The 25,814-nt window shown below is 42.2% G+C and overlaps 1 protein-coding gene across 1 annotated transcript in view; it reads right to left on the bottom strand.

The window, feature by feature from the left end:
* Positions 1–25,814, bottom strand: part of LOC107295141 — a 120,164-nt gene that overhangs the window by 16,062 nt on the left and 78,288 nt on the right. Inside the window, exons 12-16 of the mRNA XM_015824441.1 lie at positions 21,676–21,777; positions 19,476–19,673; positions 19,271–19,355; positions 17,173–17,200; positions 3,309–3,342 (exon numbers count right to left, since the gene is read on the bottom strand). Of these exons, the coding sequence (XP_015679927.1) occupies positions 3,309–3,342; positions 17,173–17,200; positions 19,271–19,355; positions 19,476–19,673; positions 21,676–21,777 (447 nt within the window). The remainder of the gene's footprint in view (positions 1–3,308; positions 3,343–17,172; positions 17,201–19,270; positions 19,356–19,475; positions 19,674–21,675; positions 21,778–25,814) is intronic.

Below are 25,814 nucleotides of genomic sequence, written 5' to 3'. Positions count from 1 at the left end.
ATTTATCTCCCCCATTTCCAGATCATTCTGCCACTGGCCAGAGACAAAAATTAGATCTAGTGTGTGTCCTCCCGTGTGAGTGGGGGCATGAACTAATTGGGTCAAGTCCATGGTCGTCATGGAGGCCATGAACTCCCGAGCCACCGCCGACGTTTCACCCGCCGATGGCAGGTTGAGATCCCCCATAACTATAAGTCTGTTGTTTACCAGCTAATATCTGCACAGCTAATATCTGCACAGAATGCAAAACAGATGAAAGGGGTACTGTTTGCACAAGGAATGTAGAAATTAAAACGAATGGATTATTAATATACTTCTACAGCTCAGTGAAAATCTTGGTTTTCACATTAACATTCTTCAGTGTCCATCATTCTACAGATATTTGACCAGTTTTATGGAAAAAATACAAATCAAAATAAATTTCCAGGGTTACAATGTAATGCAATAGTTTGAAATAACCCTTCACCATCTCATCACAAGTGGAAGTGAGGAGAGTCATGGCTAGGAGATGCTTCCCTGCTGCATCTCCCATTTTATGGAAACACCATTTGGTATGCCCTGATCCTGGAAGGTTCTCAGAAATTGTTTGAAATAGAGAGTTCTTCCACAGGGCTTTTAAAAATTAACAAGAAAATGCTGTTGGAATTCCTAATTTTTACTAGAATATCATGAACCTTTTCTCTAAAGACTGATAGCTCCAGTTTATTACACTCTTAATACAAAGGCACTCCTGTTTCCATGATGACTATCTGAAGGAATCCTGCAATCAGTCATCAGATGCTATTAGGAAAGCAATAGTTCTTTTTCTTTTCTACCAGATAGTTTTGTACTTAATATTCAAAAGCATTTTTGAATTTGAATGAGGTCAGAATGATACTAATTTCTCTGCATTACAAATCCAAATTCCTGTCATTATGATAGGTGGGCAGGGACATTTTTTCAAAAGTAGGAATTTACCAGCATGCAGAAGAATTCTTTATAAATCATGGCTGAATCACCAGTGAAACTGACAAGTTTCACTTCCAAAAACAGTATTTTATTGTTCTCACAGAAATGAAAGCAAACTATTTATTTTCTATGGAAAAAAGTATAAAGTATAATGTACTTATTGACGTTATTTCAATAAGAATTAAACAGTTTATATAGAACAAATTCTTTTCCTCTATATGGTTATCTTATTCTTTCCCATAATATTCAATGGGAACAAGTAAAAAACTAAATCAGCACACATTATGTTGGATTCTGAATATATTCTGTCAACATGGGATAGAATTATCACAGCTTTTTGGTATCATATGTATTTTGATCTTTAGTTTATTTCTTTTAAATGTATCATTTCTATTTGTCCTTTAAAGCACTCAGCAAGATAGTTAATAAAATGAAACAAAAGAAAAAGAAAAGTACACATAATCTCTGAATTGATTCAAAATCTGAATATCATTGTCCAGTAAACCTGAGATTCTTCCTCCTGGCCAGTAGAGACAGGAACTTTCTCTCCCCCCCCCTCTTTCTCACCCACATCAGTATGTTGTAACAAAATAACTAGAAAATCAATTATCATGTTCCAAGATGCTATACATTGGGTAACAGAGAAAGCCAGTGAGGTCTTGTCAAAGCCCCACAAATATGGATAAAATCAAGAACCAAGTATCACACAGATTTTCAGTAAGATGTATTTAATACTAGGCTGGCGTAAATACAAAAGAAGATCTGACTATCATTTATACTGAGTTAATTAAGGTGAAATCTCTTTGAAGGATTAGAAATGCTTCTTTCTAGTTTCTTTCTTCCTGGGGTAAATTGCTGTTTATCAGATAAGTTGTCAACTGATTCACTTGTTATCTGTTGACTATTTTTTCTACTTTCTCTGCCACTCCTTTCCCAGTCTTCCCTCTCACACTCTACTCTGTCACATGTATAGTGGTTAATATGTTAGTTAGACTAAGACCGGGGATATCCAGGTCATCAGCCTTAGTTTTAGAAACTCCCTCAAAACCTTTGTGCTTTTCACTCTTTCACAATCCAACCTACTTAGCAAGATTGTTATCATGGGAATAAAACAAAGGAGATCTCCATGTAACCTGCCTTAACCTCTTTGAGGAAAAGTGCAATGAAAATATTTTAAACAAATAAATAAGTAATATGAAGCTGAAAAAAATGCATCCAAGTGAGTTCAACTTGTGAAGCTTGTTTGGTCAGCAAAGTTTTCTGTTAGTGAAATGGGAACCTGAGCAATTTTAGATTTCTTTAACTTTTTTGTTCTGCTTGTAGGAAAGAATGGGAAATCACTGAAAAATCACCTCACTATTATGTCAGTGAAAGAAGACTGCTGGATTAAAGAGCTCTCATCAATTTTTGACTAAAAATAAGCCAAGCCCTGCTACCTTTTTTGGACCAGAAATAAAAATTAGGGAAGGGTAAGAATTGTCTACCAGCTTCAATGTCTTTAAGAGATCTTCTGGAGGTCAGTTTTATGTCAAATACTTTGTTCTAAAAACTTTTGTTTTCAACAGCAACAATCTGGAGATGAAAGATTTTACTCTATTCTTCCATTGCTCCACTGCTGCAGGAAAAGATAATGTGAGATGTGGGGCTCTGTGGGAGTAGGGGGTTCTCCATTCCATTCTTGAACTGAGAAACCAAGTAATCCTCATGTGACTTGTTTGTGAATTTTGTGAAGTACCCCATAGTTACATTCCAAAAAGAGTTTATCATTTCAGGGGAAGATCTATCCATCTTAAGAGTGTAATAGATACTCTTGATAAGCTATCAAATTCTACAGGTTTAACTTTAAGGAACATTTTATACAAAATATGTTATACTTGTCACTATGTTTACTAACAAATTTGTGGAAAATGTATTCATCCTTGAAAATATCTTGGCACTGGTAATGAATGATGCTAAAAATATAGTTTACGAATGTCTTTGATTTTTAAAAATCCACAGAGGATCTAAACACAAAGTAAGACTTTTGTTTATTCTTCTGATACAATAAACACTTAAGTGATATTGTAAACTGCTTTCATAGACAACCCCCTCCCCCATTATAGGGTTTTTACAGGTAAATATAGGTAGGTCGTAACAAGTGTGTCGTTGCATGTGTTCATTTCTTGCAATGTAATCGCTATCTCTATAACTCTTGTTGAATAAAGTGGACATTATAAATATACCAGATGAAGAATATTTGAGCCATTAAAAAGCTAAAAGATAGTTGCATACTTTTCTCATTGCTGAATTCAAAAAGTTTCCGATAATTGCTAATAAAAAAATCAGACACAACAATGTTAATCAGTTCATTAGCACTATACCTGATGTCTGGTCTGTGAGTTCCTTCGTCCTCTGCTGTAAAATGCAATTAGAAATAAAGTACATAAGAACAGGATGAAGAATGTAAATATAAAAGTCACAAAATGTAGATATTCCTGAAGCTTAGAATAATGTGAAAATAAAAAACAAATACTGGGTTCTTAGAACCAGAGTAGCATAATAATGATTGGATGCAATCTTCCCTGTGAATTTAATCAGGACATTATATTTATTTTAGGGTTTATGCTCTCTGAAAACTTGATATAAAACATAAAGCAAGACACTTAACCAATGGAAAAAAGGAAATTACAGAGAATGGGGTCAAATTCTGTAATCCAAATGTATTGACAAATGTGTACATAAAATTTTAAAGCCTTATTCTCAAGCACTATTTTGCTAAAAGATATTTTTTTCCTTGTCTCATGTTCTATGTATAGTGAAAATATTTTCTTAATCTTTTCTACAACTAGTTTCTAATATGGATAATTATCATGGCAAAGAGAATCACAGCATTACAAGTTTTATTAACATTCTTTGTTGTGTTGCACATAGCGATTTGTCCATATTAAAAACTCAGCCTAAGGCTGAGAATTCTTCACCAGCATGGAGGAATTTTTCATTTTGGGTAAATGGGTTGAATAAGATAATGATGGCCATGTTGAGTCTACTAGTAGCAGTTGCAGATATAGATGTAATGGGAGGTAGGGTTTATAAGTAAAACAACCACACAATGCATGAGTAAAGGGTTTGATAGATTTGGGGCAGTGATTTTGATAGGAAGAAGTCTTTGGTGTAAATCAATTATACTAGCATAAATCTCATTATAGCATTTTAAAAAAATAAAGCACAATTGCATTAAAAATAACTTGCATAAATGAGAAAATGTAGTATATAAATGATAGGCTTTCAATGGATTGATCATGCTAATATAGCTCAATTATTATTTTTATTATTCCTCATGTGCTTTGCATGTATATGTGCATGTTTTAGAATAGAATAGAATAGAATAGAATAGAATAGAATAGAATAGAATAGAATAGAGCTGGAAGGGACCTTGGAGGTCTTCTAGTCCAGCCCCCTACTCAAGCAGGAGAACCTATATCATCTCAGACAAGTGACTGTCTAGCCTCTTTTTAAAAATCTCCAGTGATGGAGTGCCCACGATTTCTGGGGGCAAGCTATTCCACTGGTTAATTGTTCTCACTGTCAGGAAGTTTCTCCTTAATTCCAGGTTGCTTCTCTCTTTAATCAGTTTCCAACCATTGTTTCTTGTCCTGTCCTCTGGTGCTTTCATGAATAATGTGACCCCCTCTTCTCGGGGCAGCCCCTCAAATACAGGAATACTTCTATCATGTCTCCTGTTGTGTCCTGAGCCTGCTGGAGTGGTGAGCAGGCTCAGAAATGTTGCAAACGGTCCCGGGCAAACCAAAAGCTGCCCGGGACTAAACTGGTTGGCGCCAGCCTTGTGCGCATGTGCAAGGTGTGAAAACAGCCAGTTCCTATTGGTTAACACTGTCTGGGTTTAGGGCCCTATAAAAGGCCTGGGTGCCTTTTACTGCTTGCTTGATTGTAGGACAAGATTAATAAAGAGCTTGCTTGTTCACCATGTGTCTTCGTCAATTGCCAACGAACGGAATACACAAAAGTGGTGACGAAGGTGTGATCCCTGCAAGCAAAAGAAACAAATAGGACTCACCAAGAGAGTTCGGAAGACGGCGTCCTGCACTCGCGACTCAGCCTGCCAGTATAGCATCGTTGGAGGTGAGCTCGGCAAAAGGACGCTTTCTCAAAAATACTAGCTTGCAAAGGAGGCAATTATCAAAGGCCGTAAAAGTTTACGATGTCAAAAATTGGCCGCTTGACAGACTTTGATGTCTCCCACCCAGAGAGATGGAATTCATACGTAGCAAGGGTGGAGAACTACTTAGAGTAAATCAAATCAGGGAAGACAGCCTGAAGGCGGCAACTCTGCTTGTGCATGTGGACAGGAAGCCTTTGACATTGCGGAAAAACTAGTGGCAGCTGCACTTCTGGAGTTAGTAACGTACGGTGACTTGAAGAAGATGCTGAAGGAACATTTCTAGCCTAAATTGTCTGTCATCGCTTGGAGGCATGCGTTCGAGCAGAGAGACCAGAGGCCAGGTGAATCTGCTGCGGATTTCATCACTGTCTTAAGACAAGCGGCCAGGCCTTGTGAGTTCAAGGACCTGGAAGAGAGGCTGCGAGATCGTTTCGTGTGTGGCCTATGAAGTAGAGAACTGCAACAGAAGATCTTTGCGAAAGAAGAAGTATCGTTTCAAGATGCTTTAAGAGAGGTTGCAGCTGAGGAAGCAGCAGGCGGCACTGTGAAGGCTTTGCGGCTCACCAGGAACCCTCCAGCTACCGTGACTGTCCATCAAGAGATGCTCGAGAAGATTCAGAAGCGGATCCTGAAGAGGAGGTGGACAGACTTCACCAGCCAGCAGAAAGAAGGCCAAAGGGGCATCCAGACAAGGCCTCAGCAGCTCTTCAGTGCTTCGGGTGTGGAGGATGCCACAAGCGAGCTGACTGCAGATTCAGTTCTGCCATTTGTGGCAGGCAAGGCCACATTGCCTCCGTCTGTTTGGGTCGCCAGAAGGTCCAACCTCGGGAAGAATTGCTTCAGAAAGGTACCAGGGTCCCCAGCCAACACAAGGTGGGTTTCTGTGCATCGCGCAGGAGTATTCTGAGGACAGGGACACACAAGCCCCTTAAGAAAAAACTTCACATTGACGTGAAGTTGCAAGGGGTTCCCTTATCAATGGAGTTGGACACAGGGTCCGCTCTATCAATCATTTCACTTGACACATTCAAAAGGATTTGCAGCTGTAGTGGCCTTCGAGTTAAACTCAGGCCATCGAATTTAATACTCACTGACTTTCAGAATTCCAAAGTCAGTGTGAAGGGGGAGGCCATGCTCAAAGTGCAGCGTAAGGATTTTGAGGGCTTCCTGAATGTGGTGGTAGTTGGGGGTGAACGCGCGAGTCTTATTGGACTCGATTGGTTCGAGGCCCTTGGAATCCAAGTGACTGGGCTTCACAGCTTGCAAACGTTGGGCCTTGCTGTCGTGATTCCGTGCCAGCCTGTGTTCCCAACAGCTGAGTCTGGGGAATCTGAGGAGGAGGTGGAGGAGGCATTTGAAGGGCCATCAGGGTCAGAGGGAGGCTCTGATGAATTACAAGACTCACGGTTTGATGAAGAGCCTGGGCCCTCCAGTCGTATTCCTGATGAAGCTCAGCTGTGTGGGGAGAATGAGTCAGACTTGGAAGACTCACACCTGATGATTGATGCTCGTACACGCTGGCAATTAGCGAGAGCAGATCAGCAGCAGTCAATATGATAACTCCAGGGAAGGAGGAGAAGGCACTGAGAGGCAACGCCTTGGGACTGCTGTATAAAAAGGGAAGGTGTGGGTGGTGCTGGTTGCTGAAGGCAACCATTGCAAAGTACTTCATGGGATCATGTTCTGTTAGTATTGCCGGTGACTACTTTTCTGTTTGCATCGTGTTTCGTGTAGACAATTTCCTCCATTTGGATTATGTTTTGCTGGACTATTTTGTTTCTGGACTATTTGGCAGGTTTGTCACCCATATTAAAAGGGGTTTGTTTGGTTTTGAGTCTCCAGCCTATTTTCTCAACAGGGGTTTGGTCCTTGTGCCTTTAACAAGGATGGCTATAGGCTGGGATAGAACACTTTGCCTTCAGCCTAACCCCCTACTATTATGGAGCAGCTACGTGCTGAGAATGCCCAGCTCTCCCAGCAGCTGGCTTTGTTATCTGCCCAAGTTGCTCAGCTATCTGCCCATGTTCCTGCTGCTCCATCACCACCCAGGAGAAAATGCCAAGTGGCAAGGCTGGACAAATTTGATGGCAATCCGGACATGTTTCCTGTTTTCATGGGACAATGCCACCTGTATATCAGTGTGAGAGCGGCTGATTTCCCCACTGACCGGGATAAAGTGAGGTTTATGATAAGCCTGCTCTCTGGTTCTGCAGCTCGTTGGGGCACACCCCTGCTAGCCCAACCTAGTCCATTGATGGACAACTTTGTGGGGTTTTGTGATTACATGCGGATGATGTATGAGGACCCCATCAAGACCCAGACAGCTACCCAGCGTTGAAAGCTCTGAGGCACGGCCGATGCCCCCTGCAGGGCTATATCTGTGAATTTTGGCTGCTTAGCAAGGATTCAGACTGGAATGAGGCTGCGCTCGTGGACGCTTTCCAGGAGGGATTGTCAGAGGAGATGTTGGATGAGCTGGCCCGTGTTGATGTTCCCCCGGACCTTAATAGGCTCATTCATCTCTGTCTGCGGATTGACGCTTGGCTGCAGCAGCGAAGAAGTCGCCATGCCACCCCAGAGACCCGTACTGCCCCCATTGTGCGTGAGACCCTGGTCCAGAGGGAGGAGCCAATGGAGTTAGGTGCTGCCAGACCTCGCCTATCAGTGGCAAAAATGAACAGGCGACGTTCGGGGGGGGTTGTGTTTTTACTGTGGGAACCCTGGGCATTTGGCCGCTTTCTGCCCCAAGAAGCGACGAGAGGCGTCTGTAACTGAGCCTGTCCCAAGACTGCCATCTGCTCTCCTGTCGAGAAACGGCCCACGCCCAATCTGAAAGGCATTTTGGGTCGGGCATCCCACAACACCGAGCGACACCCTTCAGATGCTGCCCATGGACCCCCAAGGCATCTGATATTGGAGGCGCGCGTGATTCTCCCTAGGTTGCCCAAGGGAACTTTATGGATGCAGCATTTGTGGCTAAATGGGCGATTCCCCAATGCCGGGTGGATCCGCCGATGTTAGTGGAGATCATTGATGGTCGAGTGCTCCTGTCTGGGCCAATTAGGGCCGCCACGCAACCGCTATGTATGGCCATCAGTTCACATGAGGAGGCCATCCAGTTCTATATCACATCAGACCTGCATTTCCCCGTGGTCTTGGGACTGGCGTGGCTCCGGGTGCATGACCCACAGATTTATTGGTCACAGAACTTGGTCACCTTTCCAAGCTTACAGTGCGTGGATCACACCCACCAAATCTATGCCGGTCAGGTAGAGGGGCCCATGGGGGTCTCCTTACCCTCCGAATTGGCGGATTATGCTAATGTTTTCAGCGAGACTGAGGCCCCTGCACAGGCCCTATGACTGCCCCACTGACTTAGCCCCTGACGCGCCTCTCCCAATGGGGTGTTTGTATTCCATGTCGGACCCTGAGTTGGCCACATTGCAGGACTTTTTGGACAAGAATTTGGCTCGGGGTTTTATTCGGCCCTTGTCTTCGCCAGTGTCTGCACCCGTGCTCTTTGTCAAGAAGAAGTCCGTTGAATTGTGGCTTTGCTGTGATTATAGGAAATTAAATGCCATCACAGTGCGCAACCGATACCCGCTGCCCCTCATCCCCGAACTCTTGGACTGGCTCCGTGAGGCAAAGATCTTCACAAAACTGGATTTGCGTGGAGCTTATAACCTTGTCAGAGTTTGGTCGGGTGATGAGTGGAAGACGGCATTTGGTACTCGGTGCGGGCACTTCGAGTACAGGGTGATGCCATTTGGCCTGACCAACGCCCCTGCAGTGTTTCAGCATTTTATAAATGACATTTTCCGGGACTTTTTAGATCAGTTTGTCGTGATTTACTTGGACGACATCCTGATCTACTCCCCGTCGCGAGAGGTGCACCATCAGCATCTCCGTCAAGTCCTGCAGCGGCTCCGAGAACATCGGCTGTACACCAAACTGGAGAAGTGCCAATTCTACCAGATGACTATCGAGTTCCTGGGTCACCACATTTCTCCTGAGGGCATCGCCGTGGAGCCAAGTAAGCTCGAGTCTCTGCAGAGTTGGCAACCCCCACGTCGTGTGAAGGATGTCCAGCAACTTCTTGGGTTCGCCAACTATTATCGGACTTTCATCCCTGGGTTTGCTACCATGACAGCCCCCCTTACTCGGCTCCTGCAGAAAAAGACTTGGTTTCAGTGGGACGCTCCAGAACAACGGGCTTTCCAGGTTTTGAAGGAAGCCTTCATGAAGGAGCCCATCCTGAAGCATCCTGACCCGCAACGGCCGTTTGTTGTGGAGGCGGATGCCTCCGACATTGCCATTGGGCCGGTGTTACTCCAGGCGACGACGCCCGGTGGTGCCCTCTTCCCTTGTGCGTACTATTCATGGAAATTGAATCCGGCGGAGCGCAACTATACCATCTGGGAGAAGGAGCTACTGGCCATTAAAGTGGCATTCGAGGCCTGGAGGCATCATCTAGAAGGGACGCGACATCAAATCGAGGTCCGGATGGACCATAAGAATTTGGAAAGCCTGCAGACCACTCGGAAATTGAACCAACACCAGATCCGGTGGTCTCTCTTCTTTGCAAGGTTCAATTTCCGTGTGACGTACATACCCAGCGGTCACAACCAAAGAGCGGATGCTCTGTCCAGGAAGCCCGAATATTCCCGAGCAGAAGACAAGCTTCTGCACGGGACAGTGCTCCCTATCGAGTCTTTTGCTGCGGTGCGGGAGCCGATAGATGTACGGGCTCGGATTCAGGAGGCCCAGCAGCAGGATGGGTGGGTGGCTCAGCGAAAGGAGGAGGTGGGGCCCAATTCCCCATGGACAGTCACGGATGGACTCCTCCACTATCATGATCGGCTCTATGTTCCTGGAGGGCCGCTCAGGGGACTCATCCTCAGCCAGTGTCACAACAATCCGGTGGCGGGGCATTTTGGCTGTTCAAGACCCTGAACTTGGTCTCCCGTACCTTCTGGTGGCCCCGAGTCCAACACGACGTCCAGGCCTACATCTCATCCTGTATCCCATGTAGGCAGGCCAAGTCAGCAACGGGGCCCCACCCGGACTACTGCAGCCCTTGCTGACACCCAAAAGACCCTGGGGGGCTGTGTCCATGGACTTCCTGATGGACTTGCCCCCGTCTTCTGGATTCACGACGGTGTTCGTGGTGGTGGACATGCTGACCAAGATGGCACATTTCATCCCATGCCGTGGCTTGCCGTCTGCCCACGCCACCGGTCGCATGTTCATCCAGCAGGTGTTCCAGCTGCTTGGCCTTCCTGATAGGGTCGTGTCCAATAGAGGGGCCCAGTTCACAGCCCATTTCTGGCAGGAGTTGATGCAGGCGTTGGATGTCAAGATCTACCTCTTGTCTGCACATCATCGCCAAACTGACCGAGGGACCAAGAAGGTCATCGGGATCCTCGAGCAATATCTGTGCTGCTATGTCAATCAGCAGCAGAACAATTGGGTGGACTATCTGGCGGTGGCTGAGTTTGCGTTCAATAACTCACAGCACACCTCCACGCAGATGATACCATTCTTAGCCAATGTGGGATATCACCCTCGGTTTTTCTCTCTTTCCCCACTAGACTCACCAGTACCAACAGCGAACGACTACATGGCAGAGTTACAGGCGATCCATCGATTGGTGCAGCGACAGTTAGAGAAGGCCAAGGCTGACTACAAAAGGTTTGCTGATCGGTCGAGGCGGGATACGCCTCCACTAACGGTGGGAGATCGGGTATGGCTGTCCACCAGGAACCTACCATCAACCCAGCCAGCCAAGAAATTAGACCACCGATATGTAGGACTGTTCCCAATCAAGGCTGTCATCAATCCAGTTGCCTATCGCTTAACTCTGACACGTTCCCTGCAGATACATCCGGTCTTTCACCATTCTCTGTTGGTCCCTGAGCAACCGGCGTGTCCACTTCGCCGAGCCGAACCTCCCCCACCGGAACAACGTGATGGAGACAGTGCTCCCGAGTACGAGGTTGCCAGCATTCGGAACTCCCGTTGGGTGAAAGGTCGCTTCCAGTACCTGATTGAATGGAAAGACTATGGACCGGAGGAGTTCACCTGGGAGGATGCAACCACCGTTCATGCTCCTGCCTTAGTGACCGTCTTTCATGACCAATTCCCATCCCGACCGCATCCGGATCGGCAGACCCGGGGGAAGGGCCCTGCGGTGCAGAATAGTGTCGTGATTCCGTGCCAGCCTGTGTTCCCAACAGCTGAGTCTGGGGAATCTGAGGAGGAGGTGGAGGAGGAGGTGGAGGGTCAGAGGGAGGCTCTGATGAATTACAAGACTCATGGTTTGATGAAGAGTCTGGGCCCTCCAGTCGTGTTCCTGATGAAGCTCAGCTGTGTGGGGAGAATGAGTCAGACTTGGAAGACTCACACCTGATGGACATGATGATTGATGCTCGTACACACCAGCAATTAGCGAGAGCAGATCAGCAGCAGTCAATAGGACAACTCCAGGGAAGGAGGAGAAGGCAATGAGAGGCAACACCTTGGGACTGCTGTATAAAAAGGGAAGGTGTGGGCGGTGCTGTTTGCTGAAGGCAACCGTTGCAAAGTACTTCATGGGATCATGTTCTGTTAGTATTGCCGGTGACTACTTTTCTGTTTGCATCGTGTTTCGTGTGGACAATTTCCTCCATTTGGATTATGTTTTGCTGGACTATTTTGTTTCTGGACTATTTGGCAGGTTTGTCACCCATATTAAAAGGGGTTTGTTTGGTTTTGAGTCTCCAGCCTATTTTCTCAACAGGGGTTTGGTCCTTGTGCCTTTAACAAGGACGGCTATAGGCTGGGATAGAACACTTGCAGAAGTCTGCAAGGAATTTGCTGATGTGTTTAGCTCAGAGTTAGGATCCTACAAGGGCCCCCCCATTGCATTACCCCCCAACTATCATGCCCATCAGGGTCAAGCCTAGAAGGGTGCCTTTTGCGCTCAAAAACAAGATAGAATGCAGAGCTGGACAAATTGCTCCAGCAAGGCATCCTAGAACCTTTGGACTCTAGTCCATGGGAATCCCCCATAGTAACGCCTTTAAAGGCTAATGGAGAAGTCTGCATATGCACAGACTATAAGTGCACATTGAATGAAGTATAGCAACAGCACGCATACCCAGTGCCTGTGGTAAGCCACATTCTGGCCTCCCTCAAGGGGTGTGTGTGCCTTTTTGCGAAACTTGATTTGGCACAGGCCTATCAACAGCTACCTGTTGATGAGGCAACTGCAGAGGCCCAGACGATTGTAACACACAGAGGGGCCTTTAAGGTTAAAAGACTGCAATTTGGGGTTAATGTAGCCCCTGGCATATTCCAAAGTGTCATGGAATGCACACTTCGTGGTATTCCTGGGGTCTGTCCCTACTTTGATGACGTCCTCATTGCTGGGGAGTCATCTCAAAATCCAGTAGAAAGGTTAAGGGCTGTCTTGCTGCGTTTCCGCAAAGCAGGCCTTAAATTGAAGCAAGACAAATGCAAAATTGGAGTCACTTCCACTGACTTCTTAGGCTTCAGGATTGACGCCCAAGGCATCCACCCTGCTGAATCCAAGCTGCAAGTGATTCAACAGGCCCCAAGTCCCAAGTCCAAGAGTGAGCTGCAAGCTTTCTTGGGGCTCTTAAATTTCTATTACGCATTCCTCCCACATAAGGCTGCAGTAGCAGAGCCGTTACACCGGCTCTTAGACAAGCAGGCTCCATGGCAGTGGACTAAAGTCCATGAAAGGAGTTTCAATGAGGTTAAGGCCTTGCTCTCTTCAAATGCTGTATTAGCGCATTTCAATGAGCAACTGCCTGTATGCATTGCATGCAATGCATCTCCTTATGGGGTGGGAGCAGTACTTAGCCACCTGAAGGCTGATGGGACACAAGTCCCTGTAGCATATTATTCAAGGACTCTGTCATCTGCAGAGCAGAATTACGCTCAGATTGACAGAGAAGCCTTGGCCATAGTGGCTGGCATAAAGAAATTCCATGATTTCTTATATGGCCGCCATTTCACAGTCTATATAGACCACAAGCCTTTGCTGGGTTTGTTTACAACTAACAAACAGACACCAGACATTATTTCTCCACGTATGCTGAGATGGTCAATTTTCCTGTCAGCATATGATTATATACTCATTCACAAACCTGGAAAAGAGATGGGCCACACAGACGGCTTCAGCAGATTACCTCTCAAACAAATAGAGGAAGATCCTGCTCCTGCTATTAACATTCTCTCCATTCAGGAGTTGCCTGAATCTCCCCTCAATGCTAGGGATGTGGCTGCAGAAACTGCCCCTGATCACATGCTCACACGCGTGCTGACATGGGCGTTGTCAGGATGGCCTGACACGTGTCCAGATACGGAGTTTCAAAGCTTCTGGCAAAAGAAGCATGAACTTTCCACTTTCAAGGGGTGCCTGTTATGGGGTAGTAGGGTAGTCATCCCAGCCTCATTGAGGTCTAGAATCTTGCTCTCTCTGCATGGGGGACATCCAGATATAGTAAGGATGAAAGCGCTTGCGCGCAGCCATATCTTGTGGCCTGGGCTCGATAAAGCCATCGAGGCTCAGTGCACGGGTGCCAAGTGTGCCAGCAGTCACGGCCTGAAATGCCTCAGGCCCCAGTACATAGGTGGGAGGAAACTCAAACCCCGTGGTCACGGGTACATATAGATGACGCTGGGCCCTTTCAGGGGCAATTCTTCCTTCTCCTTGTTGACAGCCATTCCAAGTGACTAGAGATTGTTCCTGTTTCCTTCACTACTACTGCCAGGACCATCCAGGTGCTGAGAGGAATTTTCACCTCACATAGACTTCCAGATGTCCTGGTTTCAGATAATGGCCCCCAATTTACCTCTTTTGAGTTCCAGGCTTTTCTTCAGGCCAACTTGATCCGGCATGCGACTTCTGCTCCCTTCCACCCATTGTCCAATGGCCAAGCAGAGAGAATGGTGCGCACTACCAAAGATGCTCTCAAGAAACTGACTTATGGTAACTGGCATCACAGGTTAGCAGATTTCCTTCTTGCACACCGCACCACACCTTGCACAGCCATAGGGAAGAGCCCAGCAGAACTCCACTGGGGTCGCCGCCTTATCACCAAACTGGACAGGTTGCACCCAGACCGGGTGGCTTCACAGGTGTCACAACCACGGGCACCTAGGAGACTTCAGGTGGGCGATCCAGTCTGGGCAAGGAACTATATGCCTGGACATCTCTGGGTCACAGCAGTGGTATGCAAGGTCTCTGGGCCGCTGTCATACGAAGTAGCCTTGGACGTGTTATTCGCAGACACATAGATCAACTCCGCTGGAGGCTTAACAGCCACGTTTCTGCTCCTGGCTCTCCTCTGGGGGGGGGGAGGAGGACCATAATATGCATTCTGGGTCACAGGGTCCCAGTCCTAACAGTGTCTCACAAGCTGCTGAGACTGCAGCTGAGGCTGTTTGGGGGTCATCTCAAGGTTCAGCAAGTGCTCCGAACAGGAATTCCCCAGAAAGGCGGTCATCCCACACATCAGTTAGTGCTCCAGACAGGGAGTTACACCGGTGGTACCCACATAATCCAAATACTTCAGATAGTGCTCCAGACAGGGAGTCGCACTGGGGGTATCCACACAATTCAAACACAGCCCCAGACAGGGAATTCCATCAGGGGCACTCTCACAATTCAGTTATTGCTCCGAAAAGGAAGTCTGTAGCAAGGGGGTTTGTCATGGAGGCGGCTGCTGACTCTGGCACCTCCGGCACGTGCATGGGGGCACGTGCATGGAAGTACTGGGGTACTTCCGCCACTCAGGCCACTCCAACTGCTGGCCTTGGGCTTGAGGGACAGTGTTCCCAAGAGGACTCCATTGTGGATTTGGGGACTTCCACCCCTCCAAGGTACACTGGTTTGGACTCAGAGGGTCCAGCCAGTCAGCAGCTGGGTGGGTCACCTGGGTATTTGGGGCATCAAAGTCTTGGCCTGCCTAGCCTGGCAGGCGAGCAGGTAGGCCAGGCACACTCGCCGGCCATTAGAAGGTCACAGCGAGCCAAGTGCCCACCCAAACATCTGGGAGATTATGTGAGGTTTCTGTTAATACAAAGGGAAACTTGCTAGTCTGTAACCGGATGTTGGATAACAGTCAGTACAGAGTGTCATATACTATTATGATTTTGGGTGCGTTTTGTTTAGTTAAATAATTATTTTGTCAAAGTGTTGTGCCTGTGTGCAGGCCAGTGTAACTCCCCTTTTCCCCTGCCTTTTTGAACAATGTACCTGTGCATACAGCTAAGTGTGTTTTATCTAGGGGGGAGGGGTGTTGTGTCCTGAGCCTGCTGGAATGGTGAGCAGGCTCAGAAATGTTGCAAATGGTCCCAGGCAAACCAAAAGCTGCCCGGGACCAGACTGGTTGGCACCAGCCTTGTGCGCATGCGCAAGGCGCGAAAACAGCCAGTTCCTATTGGTTAACACTGTCTGGGTTTAGGGCCCTATAAAAGGCCTGCGTGCCTTTTACTGCTTGCTTGGTTGTAGGAGAAGATTAATAAAGAGCTTGCTTGTTCACCCTGTGTCTTCGTCAATTGCCAACGAACAGCATACACAAAATCTCCCCTATTGCTTTTTGCTTTAGACTAGCCAAACCCAAGTCCTGCAGCTGTTCTTCATATGCTTTAGTCTCCAGGCCTTTGATCATCTTAGTTGCTCTTCTCTAAATTTTTTCCGAACTTTCCACGAAGTGGTACTAATCCCTCATTTGATCTTGATTCTATGCCTCTGTTTATATAACCCAGGATTGTATTAGTTTTTTTGGCTGCTGCTGCTGCACACTGCTGGCTCATGGTTAAGTGATCGTCCACTAGTGTTCCAGAATATTCTGTATTGATTAATTAAGACCATGTTTGAGCACAGTCATTTTAACTAGAAGTACTGACTTAGCCAATAAAGTGAGTTAACAGTTACTGAAAACTTAGTTCATTTCTAGTTGTATCCATCCAGAAATTTATCAGAGAGGGCTGAAGTAAAAGTAAGCACTTATGTAGAAAAAGGAAAATAAGAATTTCACAAATATTAAGATAGATTTATTTATTTATTAAGAGCTGTGGTGGCACAGTGGTTAAAATGCAATATTGCAGGCTAATTCTGCCGACTACCAGCAGTTCGATCCTAACTGGCTCAAGGTTGACTCAGCCTTCCAGCCTTTCGAAGTCGGTAAAATGAGGACCCAGATTATTGGGGGTAATATGCTGACTCTGTAAACTGCTTAGAGAGGACTGTAAAGCACTGTGAAGTGGTATATAAGTCTACATGCTATTGCTATTATTAAGTTTCCTTCCTTTGTAAAATTTGCTATAAGTTTAAGTCTTATATCGTTTTTCTAAGCACAATGAATCTTAAGAGTACTGTTATTTTGTGAATTATATACCAAAATTACGTATGTTTATATCACCACACATAACTACAACCCTCACAATTCTTTCCCAAAGATAAGATTAGGAGGCAGTGATACGTTGTGTGTAGTTACCTAAGCCTTACACTGTTATGTGCCCTTTCTGCTCCTGGTATCTCCAAGTTAATGCTTGGGAAGAGCACTGGGCCACCCAAAAGATCGACATTTCCACCAGGTATCCCTATGCAATTCTGAAGTTATACCCTATATATTCACTATATCAAAAAATGAACTTTGATCGGGAGGTGGCTTCCTTCCTTAGAAAGCCAAAGAAATCTGTCACTGATGCACTGATGTGGACACAGAAGAGAGAAGAAATCAATGTATGTACTGACCACAGAGGTTAGAATTCTGATACTAGTGACAAATATCTACCATCGGTGTATGCATAAGCAGGCCATTAAAAAGATATTTTGAAGAAGGGGCCACAGTTTTTCTTTCCAAGGGAGGGCATTGAGACCCATTGGGAAATTATTGGAGATGTGATTTTAATCTGGAGATTTAGTGTCCTATCCTTAAAGTTTGTTTCTTGTTTAAAAGAGGGATATATTAAGCCTTTCTGAAACATAATACTCCTATTTTATAGCTTTCCATAAAATAAACTTTATGAGAGCATATTTAACAACTTACCTTGTAGTCATATATTCTGCCCTATGACCTAAATGATAAGAGAAACATAATCTGAAAACCAAAAGAACCAGAAGTATCTTTCTTTTATAACTGTACAACACATATGCTAACCAGATTTTCAGTCCTGAATTATTTATAATGTAATTGTTCATATTTATTTCACAAGACTTATGCTTACATACAAGAAAAAATATTTCCTATCACTACGGAGAGTTTTAAAATGTTCAGAAAGAAAACATTCTTTCTTATGCAAGTAAAGAATATTTATGCTATTAACTTAAGCAAAACAAAATTTGAACCAGTCTGGGCATGCATACATAATGAATTATTCACAGAAAGAGAAAAGCTTGCCAGTATGCTTTGGGGAATGAACATATAGCCAACATTCATAAGTTAAAAATAGTTTAGGATGTAGCTATACTTAGGAAAGTAAATATTTAATGATGCTACAAAAAGATATATGACTTTGCGTTAAATAATATAAATATCTGGTACAGATGAGCCCAATAATGTTCTATATATCCTTCATACATTTCAATCATATATAACTTAGCAATACTGCAAAAGTCCCTCTGAATAAATGGAGGTTGTACACAAAATGTCAGTGATGGATAATTTGTAGAAATTAAGACAACAAAGAAAAAATAAATTTCTATTACAGTAGTTTACAAAATAAGAAATCAGGGATCCAAATTGTATTTAATAAACATAATTATGGCTGTTTGATGGGAAAAGAATTCAGGTCTTGGTTTAATTCTTATAAATGCTGACATTTCTGCAAACAGACCATATACATTAATATATGTCACTTGATTTAGTTATAGTTAACCTGAAACATAACTATTCTATTATTCAGCACTACCCATATAAGTCCTATAACAGCACAAATTGCTGCTTTTCATAAATGATTACTTAGATTTTGTTTCACAACACAATTTCCATAAAATAACTCTGGTTGTATAAAAGGGGAAAAAAGCAATACAATCATATATATAAAGTCCAACGAACTGGTCTTAAAAGCAGAAATTTAATTTTTTAAAAATTCATATAAACTGATCTTAATAGCAGATATCCCTATACAGAGATCATAACACATCAGCAGACAATACAGTTAAATATTAAATTATGTGGGTAATAGAAATTTTCTTTTAAACTTGATTTTTACACATCTGGAACAGCATTATTAAGAATCCCATTTAAATATGAGATTTTCTGTGATTCATGATAATGCATGAAATCCCACTGTTTGAAGAATTACTCTGCTGGAGCACATTTGTAATGAAATATATGCTTTCTCAGTAATATAATGAACAAAGTAGCAGCACCATGCTTTTGCCCAGAAAGTTTATAATGAATTCTACTCATTATGAGTCACTGTTTGAGCCTTCAGGGATGCAGAAGATGCAAAGTAATGTTGTTAGAGCAATATCTTGATTCTTAGGAATTATAATGTAAAACAATTCACACAGTAAATTGGACACTAAATGGCCTTGCACAGTCGGTTGGCTAATTCTACCAAAATTTCTTTTTTTCTATCTTCTCCTGTCTATTAGAGGTTTAATACCTTTACTGCAATAATTATTAATTGGTTTATTAAAACAAAGAAAAGAAAATGTAAAGATTCAATAAATAAAAAAAACAAGATTAGTTTTATTTTGTGTTTGTGGTTTGGGATGTTTTTCCCTTATCGAAGTGTATACTGTTTGCTATGTTATGAGACACCATTTGCAAGCAATATTAAATCGTAATATGACTTTTGGTTTACTTCCCCTTGGTTTAGCATGATCCTTTATTGAAAAGGAATAATAGTTTACAAACTATAAAACATGAGCTTATGCATCATGCTAAACCCCCAAACAAGCCGAACTATTTAGCATAACAAATAAAATGGACACAAATTAAAATTATTATTTAAATATATTGCAATAGTGAAGAAAATATGCAGCTCAAAGTTGAATTGTTGGATTATTGGTGTTCTCTGAGTTTGCTTTTGATATCTAATAAGAAAATTCTATGTAGCAGAAACCTATGTTACCTATAATAACTGTCCAAATCCTAATGTTCAATATATGTCTGTAATGTATTTTGAATTATTTACCTTCTCCAAGTGTCTGCTGCAGTGAATCATGTTTTGCCTGAAGCTTCGTGATAAGATTGCTTCCTTCCAAGTACTCTCTGAATTTCTGCAGAGACAGAATCTGTATTTCTTATCTGAATATTTGTAATCAAAATTAGTGGGATTTCAGGGAACAAAACAACTACAATCAGGTCACATTACACAGTATGTAAAACATCCGACATACCATGAAATAAAACTGTTCAGTCTCCTGCTGGTTAGCTCTTCTTTTAGCTATGCTAGGCTTGCTCAGGTAGGTCTCAGAAACTGTTGACTTCACAGACTCAGTTGAACGACTGTGCTGGAAGCATTCAGAAACATCATAGTCTTCAATGGTGACCATATCTTGTATTGTCTGTAAAGTAGCTTCTGTTGTCTTCTTAACCTGGGGTTAACAAGTCCATTTCATCAAACATAAAGGCACATCAAAATTTATTTCAGAATGAGAATGGAAAAGGGTTGAATGAAATCAATCCTCTGATAATTCATCTCTGATCAAACTATAGGATGTGAACGTAAGAAATATGAGGTTTCACTAAGAAATATGAGGTTTCACTAAAACAAAAACAAAAGCAATTAACAAATCAAATTTTAGCCTTCAAATTATAGTTTGTTTATTTCAGTTTATATCAGAAGTATACTGTATTGCTGTTTCTTGTGAGAATTAAATTCTTTTCAGAGACTACACTGCAATGAATATCAGACAACATTATTTCTATCATAGCACATATGAAAGTGTGGAACAAATAGGGAGTACTTTCAAAGAAAGTAAGAGTGGATTATTTCCTGAGAGCAACTCATTAAGTACTACAGTTTTACAGTATAGTGCTGAGATTCAGAGACTTAGGATGAGTTTCTGCTAATGTTCTTTCTCCTTCTCAGGCAGAGTTTCCCCCCGCCCCCTACCCATAGATTGCTAAAATATTCCATTTTGCTCAGTTTTGTGGAACCATTTTTAAATATAAAATAACTTGAAAAGGGAGCTCTGTAGATGAGCATTCAGCCTGGTTAATGACAGATGGCAAATAGAGACCATAGTCTTATGTCCTCTATGTCAGGGCTTTTCAACCAGTGGTACGGGTACCACCTGTGGTACATTGGCACCTGGTGGGTGGTATGCGACCATCAGAGAAAAGTGGTAGCGGGGGAGGAGAATGAGTTAAACCGGTGGCAGCATCGCACAAACCTGAGCGAGAGATGGCTGGAGCTGCAGGGCTGTCAGGACTCAGTGGAAACGCCAGGATCAGCGCCAAGCTCCAGCTGGAGCTCGGTGCTGATCCTGATGCTTCTGCTGAGCCCTGAAGAAGCACCAATCAGCTGGAAAGCAGCACTGATCCTGGCGCTTCTGCTGAGCCCAGAAGAAGCGCCGATCAGCTGGAATGTTGCAGCATCTCCAGGGTCTTGTTTTACATTCAGATGCTTGGCTATTGATTCATATTTATGACAGTCAGTGTCCCAGGGTCATGTGAAGTGACCAAAACCTGCTGCAACCACCCAGCAGACAGGGGGGAATAAAAACCAAACACCCCCCACCCCACCCCCGCTGCCAATCCTCAACAGAAATGCTCACAACAATGAAAACCTCGGACAGGAGGAAGAGCGCCGCTGGGCGGGCAGGCAGGTGTCTTGCTCGGCTGTGGCTTGGGGGGCACTTTTTTCAGTGCCATTGTAACTTCGAACAGTCATTAAGCAAACTGTTGTAAGTCGAGGACTACCTCGACTTACAACACTTTATCACTTTTTTTCCTTTTTTTGGGTCATCAAGTTTTTGACACCTTGCTAGGCGATTGATGGTACTTGCCACATCCTAAAAATGGTGCAATGGGTGAAAAGGTTGAAAAGCCCTGCTCTATGTTATCCCATTTTCCTAAAACAGTTAAAATAGGTGAGAAAAGCTGACACACCACTTTTGCATGATGAAGCTGCATTCACTTCAGAATGGTCCATATGATTTCTATACAGCAAAATCACTACTGGAAGAGGAATGCAATTTAAAAAATCTATAGTAATAGAGATTTGCAAAATATTTTGGAGTCAAATTCTGTGACTCTATTTTAGCAAGTGTATCATTTATATCACTAATAAGCCAAGTGTTGTGGTACTAGAAAAAAGATGAATTGTCCCAAAATCTATTATTTTCTTGTTTTGTATTTATTTTTAGTTTGTACACCCTTGGGACATGGACTTGCCATTTCATTCTTTATATAGTATCTGTATACAGATGATTATTAACTTTTTTTCTAAATTGCGTGGGTAGTTTTAGAAACCAATTTGATAAACAGTATTATTCTAATAAGGTTATGAAAAGTTTATTACAAAGAAACAATTTGGCTGCAAAGCATGAAATGAATCTGTAAGGCATAAAAGAGAAGGATTACAAATCTTACCTCTTCATTTTCAATTTTCAAAGTTGTTAGTCGAGACTGAAGTTGCTGATATCTAAGCATGAATTCTCCTTGAACTGGCTGTTGGGCACTGACTTGAGAAACCTTAAAAAAGCAGGAAAAACTGATAAATCATGTGAAAAGAGAAGAAAAAAAAGTGCTCAGTTGTAATGGGCTCCTACAATTCTGCTGTGGTGGCGCAGTGGTTAGAATGCAGTATTGCTGGCTAATTCTGCTGACTGCCAGCAGTTGATTTTCACAGATTCAAGGTTGACTCAGCCTTCCATCCTTCTGAGGTTGGTAAAATGAGGATCCAGATTGTTGAGGGCAATATGCTGACTCTATAAACTGCTTAAAGAGGGCCGTAAAGCACTACAAGGCAGTATATAAGCTGAAGTCCTATTGCTATTGCTGCTTTGCATAATAGATCAAAACTTCAATCATCAAGACACAGAATAAACTATATGATACTAATAATTTTCCTTTAATTAAAAGTCTATAAGACTATATTAAATGAATATTCTTGTGGATAATTAGATATCGCACATGTCATTATGAATATGAGAACATGAAAATTGCTGTGGATGCTTACATATGAGACATTAAGAAAAAGAAACTATGGTGCTGATCACCAAGGATGTCTGGATGTTGTCAAACTGGTATTAATTATACAGTAGCCGCAAATACCACAACTGGAACAGGTAGGCTGACTGAACTGCCAGAAGCTTGATTCTCAGATTTGCTTAAAACATGGCAACCCTTGGTAACATATGACCTTCCCAATGTACTGACTACACTATGTCTGACCAAGAAATGATCGAAGATAAAATGAGGCAATTGTTCATTCTAGAATGCATCTTAAATATCTACAAATAGAAAAAAGTAATGTCTTTTTCAATGATTAGTTTTGAATGATTCTGAAGCACTCTGAAGAAGTTTGAATAATATAGGAAACATATAAAAGCAACTTTTCTCTTCCTTTACTTATAGGTTGCAATCTACAATTGATTCTCATTATTTATAGTTCTGCATTTGCAAATTTGCAACATTTATTTGCAATTTCAAAATAAATATTCATGGTATTTTCACAGTCATGCAGAGTGATGAAAAATTGTGCATATTCTTAGCTGATGTTTCACTTTTCACTAATTTAGTGTCTGATACAATTTCACAGAATTGAACTACCACAAGGAAATGAGAAACCTTTGTATTTGGCCAACCACCAGTAACAAAAAGATTACCAATCTTGTGGTACAGTTGAATAGACAATAGTGAATGATTGATCTGGCCTCTGATTTGCATAGAGTATCTAATAAATTAAGTTCTACACAAAACGTTAATGAGCAGTATTTTTGATATAATTTCCGTGGCAATATTGTAGTGTCTCTAGAAATAATACTGGCTCTTAGGCTACCAACTATTTCCTCAGATGAATAAAAGCTAGAAACTAAGAAAAAGAAATCACAATAAATATCTAGATGCAAACAAAAATATTGTTTAAATTTTATCTAAATAAGAAATTGTGATATTTGAAGAGAATAGCAGTTTCTCTGTATATCAAAAGTACCGTAGTGTATAAATGATAATATCGTGAATCAAAAATAGCCAGAACCAGAATGTGGAGTATACTTGTTAGATCAATTAAAAGGATCAAACTATGAATTTTTGCTACTTGAGTGACTGCAGCATAAATAGTATTTTCCAAAAAACACTAAATGGCAGTATCTCCATTTTATCTCTATAAAAATGGGTTAGCAGTATAAGTGCTTCAGCATGTACTTGTATATATACAAGAATTAACATAGTTTCCACAAAAGGAATTCTGTGGAGTAAAAGAAATTATATTGACTATATTGTTATTTTTGAATTCGTAGGTTAGAGGAAGGGGAAAAAGGACAGAATTAAATAAATAAGAGTAATAAAATAATAATCTAGGTAAAACTATGGCTAAGCAACCATTCAATTAATTGGGGAGTTTATTGGCTGGTAAGGGGAAGGAGGAATCTCAGTAAGTAAGTCACCTCTTAGATTTTTTTTGCTATTGGTCTAAGTGAGATAGGAGGCTAGGAAGGTTGACATGGAGGCATGGTACAGTGTGAGGGATGGGATGGGGGAGGGATAAAGGTGATTTTTAAAGAGGATAAGGTAAGGTGGAGGAGGTAAAAGAATACTATTGCTATATAGACCCTTCATAATATCAGGCAATTTTTCAATAGATTTTGGTGGGAAATGAGCTTTCAATAATTTTCTGATAATCTTAACTCCATAGAGAAATTAGATAGAGACATTCTAAAAGATATAGACAATGGGGGAACAGTGTAAAATTATTTCTTTACATGTTAGAGATCTGGGAGATCCGATTAAGAGGAAAAGGATGTTAGTTACATCAAACCATTTAAACCTCCTGTGGCTATGTTAATGTATACAACAAATAGGTTCAATGTTAGCATGAGAGAGCATGATTTAAAAAATCAAATAAGTTTTATTTAGAAATTAACAATTTATTAGCAAATTATATTAAAACTGGATTAGATGGTATTTCAAACAAATTTGCTTCCAACAAGCAAAGTCAATGGGAGCAACTGGCATCTCTTAATGATTCATGATTCACTTAACAAACACAGCAAAAAAGGTTGTAAAATCAGGCACAACTCACTTAACAACCGCCTTGCTTAGCGACAGAAACTGAGGTCCTAATTGTGGTCATAAGATAATTTTGATCCTTAAATTGGATAAAGATTTTGGGTTTGGCCTTTTATAAGCCCATTTCCTTTCTCAGTAAAAAATATAAGCTGTACACTAAAATGTTAGCTAACTGATTAAAAAGTGATTACAGGTAATCCTCAACTTACAACCACAATTGAGCCCTAAATTTATGTTGCTGATAAATTTGTTAAGTGAGTTTTACCCCATTTTACGACTACTCTTGCTACTGTTGTTAAGTGAATCACTGCAGTTGTTAAATTAGTAACACGGTTGTTAAGTGAACCTGGCTTCCACATTGAGTTTGCTTGTCAGAAGGTTGTAAAAGGGGATCATATGACTCTGAGATACAGCAACCATCATAAATGTGAGCTATCAAGTATCCAAATGTAAATTACATGACCATGGGGATGCTGCAGCAGTTGTAAGTGTGAAAATGCTCATAAAGCCCAGATAATACTTAACAGTTATGATTCAGACCTATCATGATTTTAAGAGTTAACAGGCAAGGTTGTCCTTTATCACCTACCTTTACTATTCAGCTTAGCTACAGAGCTGCAGGCAATAGCACTTAGATCCAATAATCAGATTAACGGGATAAAAATGGAAGGTGAGACATATCTTTTAAATCCACTTGCAGATGATATGAACTCGACTTACTCAAATTTGATAAAGTAGACCACAACCTACTACTTGCTAAGATAGAAAAATGTGGGTTAGACAGCATCACTACCAGATGGATTCGTAGCTGCTGACTGACCGTACTCAGCATGTGGTCCTCAATGGAACTGCATCTACATGGAGGGAAGTGTGTAGTGGGGTGCCCCAGGGCTCTGTTCTGAACCCAGTGCTTTTCAACATCTTCATCAATGATTTGGATAAGGGGATAGATGGGGAACTCATCAAATTTGCCGACGACACCAAGCTGGCAGGAATAGCCAACACTCCAGAAGATAGGCTTAAGGTACAGAACGATCTTGACAGACTCGAACATTGGGCGCTTCTAACAAAATGAAATTCAATGGTGAAAAAAGTAAGGTTCTACATTTAGGCAAGAAGAACCAAATACACAGGTACAGTATAGGTGGTACCTTGCTCAATAGTAGTAACTGTGAGAGGGATTTCAGAGTCCTAGTGGACAATCACTTAAATATGAGCCAGCAGTGTGCTGCAGCTGCCAAAAAAGCCAACACAGTGCTAGGCTGCATTAACAGAGGGATAGAATCAAGATCACGTGAAGTGGCAAATTAAATCATTGGAAGAGTTAAAACAGGATAAGGTACTCCAGTCCTGGTTGTTACATCTTCAACTTGTTGAGAGATGGCATATAGACCAAAAATTGGGTTTAATGGTAGAAGATGTGAACTTGATAAAACAGATTAAAGATCAAAGTAGAGCCCATATTAGGAGAATATATAGTGTTTTGATAGAATTTGATT

The sequence above is a fragment of the Protobothrops mucrosquamatus genome, unplaced genomic scaffold (assembly GCF_001527695.2).
Source record: "Protobothrops mucrosquamatus isolate PMUCROS unplaced genomic scaffold, P.Mucros_1.0 scaffold2235, whole genome shotgun sequence".
NCBI lineage: Eukaryota > Metazoa > Chordata > Lepidosauria > Squamata > Viperidae > Protobothrops > Protobothrops mucrosquamatus.
The sequence above is the reverse complement of the archived record's forward strand: the minus strand, read 5'-3'. Positions and strand labels throughout refer to the sequence as shown.